At 52.4% G+C, this 7500-nt stretch overlaps 1 protein-coding gene across 1 annotated transcript in view; it reads left to right on the forward strand.

Annotated features, from left to right (window-relative positions):
- The window catches only part of zfc3h1 (zinc finger C3H1-type containing), a 27449-nt gene that overhangs the window by 18028 nt on the left and 1921 nt on the right, over positions 1-7500 (forward strand). The window contains exons 24-33 of the mRNA XM_073943452.1: positions 802-1027; positions 1176-1281; positions 1368-1551; positions 1633-1727; positions 2028-2129; positions 2232-2336; positions 3677-3842; positions 3917-4017; positions 4223-4324; positions 7077-7116. Coding sequence (XP_073799553.1) covers positions 802-1027; positions 1176-1281; positions 1368-1551; positions 1633-1727; positions 2028-2129; positions 2232-2336; positions 3677-3842; positions 3917-4017; positions 4223-4324; positions 7077-7116 — 1227 coding nt within the window. The remainder of the gene's footprint in view (positions 1-801; positions 1028-1175; positions 1282-1367; positions 1552-1632; positions 1728-2027; positions 2130-2231; positions 2337-3676; positions 3843-3916; positions 4018-4222; positions 4325-7076; positions 7117-7500) is intronic.

Below are 7500 nucleotides of genomic sequence, written 5' to 3' on the forward strand. Positions count from 1 at the left end.
GCCTAGGGTGTCCTGGTGCCATGTGCACTGATGGACTGCCTCATGCTTTAACATGGTGTCCGTTATGGATAAACTGTGACTAGCACAGAAGTCCAACAACAGAACACCACTCGGGTTCAGATCAGGAAGGCTGTTCCTCCCAATCATGCCTCTTCAGGTATCACTGTTACCTATGTGGGTGTTGAATCGCCCAGTAGAACAACAGAGTCCCTCCCAGCACCCTCTCAAGCACTCCAGGCGTGCAGGAACTCTGCATTGGTGTTTGGCCTGTCGGCACAAACTGCGGTGAGAGAACAGTCTTGACCCGGAGGTGACCTTCTTGCTCACCAGGAAAAATTCCAGCACATGGAGCTGAGCTGGGGATCTGTAAGCCCACACCAGCCTATGGTCAGAGAGCAGATGAAACAACCACAGACTCTATCATCGTCCTCTGGCCTAGGGTGTCTCCAATGTAGAGGAGAGTCCAGCCCTTCTCCAGAAGCTGAGCTCCAGAGCCCAGCCTGTGCGTGGAGGTGAGCCCAATGATCTCCAGTCAGTACTGCTCAACTTCCTGCCCCAGCTCAGGCTTGAGGCCCTAGTGAGGGGACACTCCCCGAATAAGGGCCAGTTTCTGTGCCTGGAGGTCAGGTCGTCATGATCCTGATCTTCCACCACTGCCCGTCCCACAATGCACCGGGAAATCAAAATATAAAGGGAAACACGTTTAAATAAGCGATGGGTGTCATAACACTGTGTGTGTGTGTGTGTGTGTGTGTGTGTGTGTGTGTGTGTGTGTGTGTGTGTGTGTGTGTGTGTGTGTAGATCGCTCTAAACTCCAGCGCTGCGTCTCGACTGACTGTCCCGCACCGCGCTCTGCTCTGGCTCTCCTTCATCCACCTGCTGGAGCTCCAGCGTCTGCCCTCGTCTCTGTTCGACCCCGCAGACTCCAACCCGTCCCGCATTGTCAGCACAGAGTCGTTCCTCATCCCCTGGAGGCCCGCGCAGGACACAAACACACCTGCGGAGCAGCTCATCCAGCTGTTTACAGGTACAGCAGTGTGTGTGTGTGTGTGTGTGTGTGTGTGTGTGTGTGTGTGAGAGAGCGAACTTGTGGGTGTGTGTGTTCTTCAGGGTTCACTTGCAGTGAATGTTCCAGACGCTCTGTTGATGGTGTGTGTTCTTGTACGTGTGTGTAGATGCGCTGGGCCGCTGTACAGACGAGGGTTTGTCCTCCGCTGAGCAGATTCAGGCCTGCTTTCCTCTCCATTCAAACCTCATTCACCTGCTCCAGCACCTGCACAGGTACGCTGACTCTGCTGTGTGTGCATGCGTGCGTGCGTGCGTGCGTGCGTGTGTGTGTGTGTGCTAACCTGAGCTCTGCGTTGCAGGCATGACGAGGCATTAGCGCAGTGTGAGCGTCTGCTAGAGGTGTGTCCCCTCTACTGCCCCCTGCTGGAGGTCACTGCGGCGCTGCAGCCGGACCGAGCCGCTGAGCTGTGGATGAACACACACTCGCAGAACAGCACCAGCGCACACCTGTTCTACCAGCTCAGCAAATGTCTGCAGACGCAGGTGTGTGTGCGAGCTTTACATTTATGTGTGTGTCTATATGTGTGTGCGCTCTTCATCTGTGTGTGTGTGTGTTGTGCGCAGGGGAAGCTCAGTGTTCTGGAGGATCTGTTTGGCCGCTTCATGCGCTCCCTCTGCCAGTCTGTGCCGGAGCAGATCAGGCCTCTGGATGTACTGCGGTAATCTCTCCACAGACGCTTCAGCATTCACATGTTTAATAGTCTCGGAACGGTTTAAAAGCGCTTGAGGTCAGTCGATGATCATTTATGGGTGAACTCTGCCTCAGCTAACACAAGCTCAGTTTGGTTCTGCTGCGGGACCAGAGCCGCAATCGGAGTTATTTTCTAGTTTAAGAAGCTTTAGAATCACTCGAGGATGTCGAGGATAATAATATTAAATAACTCTGGCGTCTTCAGCTTATGTATTAGAGCATGTGTAAATGTTTGATGATCTGGAATAGGTGACGTTTGTGGTTTCAGGCACATTCTGGGAGTCCCGACCGATCTGAGAGCGCCCATCCTGAAGGAGGATCTGCTGGAGGAGCTCAAAGACCAGCTGCCCTACCTGCATCTGCTGCACTGGTGCGCGTGTGTGTGTGTCTGTACGTGCATGTTCGGTTTCTGTAAGCCTGTTTCTGCTAACGCTGTGTGTGTGTGTGTGTGTGTGTGTGTGTGTGTCCTCAGCTTCTGGCAGGTGGTGTACGGCGGTGCTCGAGAGGCTGTGGATGCGTTTGAGAAGGCGTTGGGAGCGGTGACGCAGCTGGAGCTCATTCACACACTCTGGCTGGAGTAAGTGCTGCTCAGCTTAATAAATAAATACAGACCTGATGTACACAAGCTCTGTTTACTTTCACTTCGAGGAGGAACTCATTTAGAAATGCCTGGTCAGCAGTTTACTGTTAGCGATGTTTAGATGGGTATATTCTGTAGGGTTAGCTGATAAATCAAATCACAAGCATGGTTCAGCAAAGCTGTGAGTGTCTTGCACATCATACAGTTCTGAGATCAGCAGTGAGTCTCCGTCTGAATGCTAGAGGGCGCTCTGTCTCAGAACACACACCCATGAAGCTGAGCATCTTCTGCTTATCTGGAGCCGGTAGCGGAGCAGCATTCTCCGCACAACCCCAGACTCACAGGCGAGCAGAGATGCATGCTCCCAATGGACAAACCCAGAACACTGGCCTAGTCAGGCGTCATCTGAATCAGAGCTCGAGACCCTCAGCTGCTGCTCTGCATGAGGAGGATCAGCGGCTCTACTCTGAGGCCCTCTCCTGTGACCCTAAACTCATTTCAGTATCTGAGATCTCATCCTGTCAGTGATGACCCAGAGCTCATGACCACAGGGGAGAGCGTAGAGACCAGTACATCAAGAGCTTTACCTTTCTGCTCATCAGACCAGTACACTGACCGCATCACTGCTGCACGCATCCATCTGTTGATCTCGCTTGCCATCCTTCCCTTAATCCTGATCTACACCCAGAGACACCTGAACTCCTCCACCTGGGGTAAGGATGTCCTCTAGCTGGAGATGGCTGGACATCCTATCCCAGTGGAGCACCACAGCCTCAGATTCATCCCTGCCGCGTCACGCTCTGCAGTAAACCTCCCCAGTGCACGCTGAAGCTCCAGGTCTGATGAAGACAACATCATCTGCAAATAGCCAAGATGAGATCCTGTAGACACCGAACCAGAACCCCTCCTGTCCTAGGCTGTGCCTATAAACTCTGTCCCTGAAATAATGAACAGAACACAGGTTGACACAGGTCAGCCCTGCTGGAGTCCAACATGCACCTTCTCACCATGAACCGACACCTTGTTGTGAAGGGTTTGAGTTATTCTAGGAGCGATGGTGCCAGGGGGTAAATGGCCCTATGTAGGGTCTCCCAAAGTAAAGTTATGCTAGGTGGCAGGTCAGACTAGATGAGGTTCTAAAACCCCTTAAGAGTCCGTGGACCATGACACCACCTGGTATTGTGCAGCCGGGGCATCCCGCTGGAGCCAGGCCTCTCACACACAAAGACTGGCCTTTGGCACATGGAGAGTCGCTCCAGTCATGCACTGTAAAGCAGCAGATTTAACCCTGCTCTGTTTCTCTTACTGCAGTAACCCTGCTCTGTGTTCCTCCTCAGCTACCTGTCCTTCAGCTGGCAGCAGCTGTGTTCGCCACAGCCGAGTGCCCGTGAGCTGAAGATGTTCAGTTCTCTGGTTCTCCGCTGTCTGCAGACGGTGCCCGTCCGGCTCCTGGTGCCCTTCAGCTCTGCACAGTATTGGAGCAGCTTCAGCTTCCACAACCAGGTGTGTTTTCCAGACCAGCTCTCTGTTCTGCCTGACACTGCAGGTGTAGTGTGTTTGTATTCTGTGCCTTTCAGGTGGTTTCCTTCTATCTGGGCTGCTTCCCGAAGACCCAGCATTCCCTGATCCTGGAGAAACTCCAGCACATCATGCCCACCAACACTGAGCTGGCCATCAGGTAAACACTCGCCTGGGTTATTCTGTGGGTTCTAGATGGAGTCATATTGGTGTCCTTGTGTCTGATTTACCATATGTCATGTCTCTGTTCCTCTGTACGCCGTTTAATGTGTGAAGGCTCCTCTAGTCGGTGTCAGAGGGCAGAAGTCGCCGCTTCTCACGGCTCTGTGATGTTCTCCAGTTTAGTGCTAACTGTCGTTGTGTAGGTTGCTGCAGCAGGAATGGCAGGATGGAAATGTTGAACATTTTAAATTGCAGAGCAGAATGTTGTGCAGTAGCTTCCCGACCTGTCTGGCCATCTGGAAAATGTAAGTTCATGAGCTTCTACATACATCCAGCTAAACTGCGTCAGTGTCAGCAGATGAGATGATGATCTGTAGGGGTGTAGATCTGTGTGCCGTTTTCTGTCAGATTAAGACTCTCGCTCTGTTCCATACTCCATATGTTCAGGTAATGTTCTCTGAGGTCACCTGTTGGACTGGGCTCCAGAACACACACGCTTGTCCCTTTGTCTTTAATAAAAGAGCTCCACAGGTGAAAGATAGAGGTGTGTGATGCCCAGCGGAGGGCATTCAATGTCTTCATTGCCAGCAGAAGCTGAGCCTGACGTTCATGCGTCTCCAATAGATGCGTCTCTGTCAGCCAATAAATGCTGAGCAGTAAGTGCAGCCTCGGATGTTTGAGATTCTCTAAGCGTGCTGCAGTTATAATTGGTCAGTTTCTCCTCTGCAGTTCCTCTGGAGCTCCATCAGTGTGGGTCAGTGTGTTCAGCTCTGCCAGAGGTGTTCAGTGGAGTTGAGCTCTAAGCTTTAGGTCAGGGGTCACCAAACTTGTTTCTGGAGGGCCGGTGTCCTGCAGATTTTAGTTCCAACCCTAATCAAACACCTGAACAAGCTGATCAAGCTCTTACTAGGTATACTTGAAACATCCAGGCAGGTGTGTTGAGGCAAGTTGGAGCTAAACCCTGCAGGGTCACCGGCCCTCCAGGACCAGGATTGGTGACCCCTGCTCTAGGTGCTCCAGCTTATGCTCCAAGGCATCCTGCAGACACTGCGGAGATGAAGTGTGGCCAGTCTGAGCCCAGAGATCTGCTGTTCATCAGAGACGCTCCTGTTTATCTCTTCATTCTGATGAGTCTCCAGCTCCTGAAGAGCGGCTGATACCACAGGACCACTGCAGGAATGGAGAGTGCCCCTGCTGTCCTCCAGCGGTGTTCATCAGAGGGAGGATATGTTCCTCTGAGAGTCTTGAGGAGCCTTTAGCCAAGCCCGCTGTGCTTTCCTGTGGGCTGTTCTCCTCCTGCAGCTCCGTTCTTTATGCAGTCCACAAACCCCAATCAGACTCTTCTACACCCAGTCCGGGGTTCTGAAACGAACTGCTTTAGCCCTGATGTGGGGTTCAGGAGTGTGGAGGGTGCAGTGCCTTCTGTCTGCTGTGTCTGATGGAGATCTGCTGGTTTGCTGGATCTTCCTCAGTTTGCCTGTGTCATCACAGCAGTGTTTCTCCTGCAGAGTTCATCTCCATCCGCTCCAACACAGTCCTGCAGTCCGTCTGAAGGCCTGATCCGCTGATTCAGAAGCTCTTCAGCAGCAGGTTTACCCAGGTCACACAGGAGCACCAGTGGGATCAGCAGATGAGCTTCAGCTTCTCTTCTGTGTGGATCCACTGAGCTTTGCTGATTCCCAGATGAACACTTCAGTAATGCAGAAGCACATGCGGCTCGCTCAGAGCTGATCACACCTGACCTGTGTGGCTCGTGTTCACAGCGTTCGCTTCAGTGCTCATTTGTCAAGTTCTGCTGTCAGAGGTTGTGAATGGTACCACAATGGAGAACCATACTGTTCCACTTTTTGGGGCCTTTTCCTTAGGATACCTCGCCCAACAGTACAATAGTACAGGGTGGAACTAGACCGTTTAATAATACAGTAATGACATGCGGCTTGAAGATGTCCTGACACTGCATGTGTCTGACTGTCAGAAGAAGGGAGCATCTGTTGTGTCCTCCACTGCTGGGCCTTCCAGGGTACACCACACCTGCCTAGTAAGGGTGCTACTGGAAATACAAGCCTGATCAGGGAGACCTGTACCAAAGTGTGCTGTACTACACTACACTATACAGAACTGTACCGCTACATGTAAATGATCCGTTGAACCGTGACACCACCTGGTGTTGTGCAGCCGGGGCATCACCCTGGAGTCAGGCCTGTCAAATGCAGGTGTCTGCTGCTGGGTTAAACCCCACAGAACCCAGCTGGCTTCAGCCTGAAGGAGCATTGCGAGACCATCGAGAGGGTCGGTGCCGGGTGTATTTCCTCCTGTTCCTTGATGTTGGAGCAATCTTCCCATCCACAGCATCATGGTATCCTCTCCTCCCTCTCCCTCCAGACTCCAGCTGTGTGTCTGAGCAGGGTCAGTCCCTCGTTTCCTGCTAATGCCTTGTGGTAATGTGGATCTGGGGTCTCCGGCCCTGCAGACTCCAGCACACCTCCAGGATCTTCTGTAGGCGGGCTTGATTCGGGCCTGGACTCGAGCTGTTTTGGGTTTGTGTGTCTGCTGTTCCTCTGTGGAGGTCCGGCTGTGCTCCTCTGATTGGGGAATCTGTGAGAATGGTATAGACGGAGGTCGAAGCCTGTATGAATGTCCACACCTACCCCGACCCTAAACCCAACCTCACGGTCTGCTCCACCTACACCACCTAAACCCAGCCTACCTGTGGTGTGATCCATCTCACCTGGAGGTGTCTGGGCTGCTGTGATGCCTACTCGCAATCTGCACACTAGCCCTGTGTGTCCCTCATGCCCGTCCAGTGTGTTTACTGCACATGCGGAGTGTGTAACAGACAAGAGTCTTGATGGCTGCTTCACAGACGAGTGTTCATTACTGCTCTTATCAGCCTGATGTTATATTGGAGATGTAGTGCACACACACACACACACACACACACACACACACCCCCCATCAGAGAGCGGTCAGGGCCTCCTGCATGCAGATGTGTATGTTCGGTCAGCTTGGTGTCCAGACGTGCGGAGTGTGTTTGACTGTGCGTGTGTTTCTCGCCAGAGCGATTGCGGTTGAGAAGGAGCAGAGGCAGAGGTCAGAGGTGAGTGAGAGGTCAGAGGTCACGCACCCCTCAGTGACCGATGTCTGTGCCCTTTACTTTCATTCTGTCCAACTATTGTTTCTCCTGCAGGGTATGCCCAGTGCACGAGTGTGTAAGAGTCTCTCATAGGCATAGCTCTGATCAAGACAGAGCCCGAGTGTGTCAAAGTGTGTGTGTGTGTGTGAGTGAGTGAGAGAGACTGTGAGAGTGTGTCTGTATAAGTGAGAGACTCTGTGTGTGTGTGTGTGTGTGTGTGTGTGTGTGTGTGTGTGTGTGTGTGTGTGTGTGTGTGTGTGTGTGTGTGTGTGTGTGTGTGTGTGTGTGTGTGTGTGTGTGTGTGTGTGTGAGAGAGTGAGAGAGACTGAGAGTGTGTCTGTATAAGTG

The sequence above is a fragment of the Danio rerio genome, chromosome 25 (genome assembly GCF_049306965.1).
Source record: "Danio rerio strain Tuebingen ecotype United States chromosome 25, GRCz12tu, whole genome shotgun sequence".
In the NCBI taxonomy this organism is placed as follows: domain Eukaryota; kingdom Metazoa; phylum Chordata; class Actinopteri; order Cypriniformes; family Danionidae; genus Danio; species Danio rerio.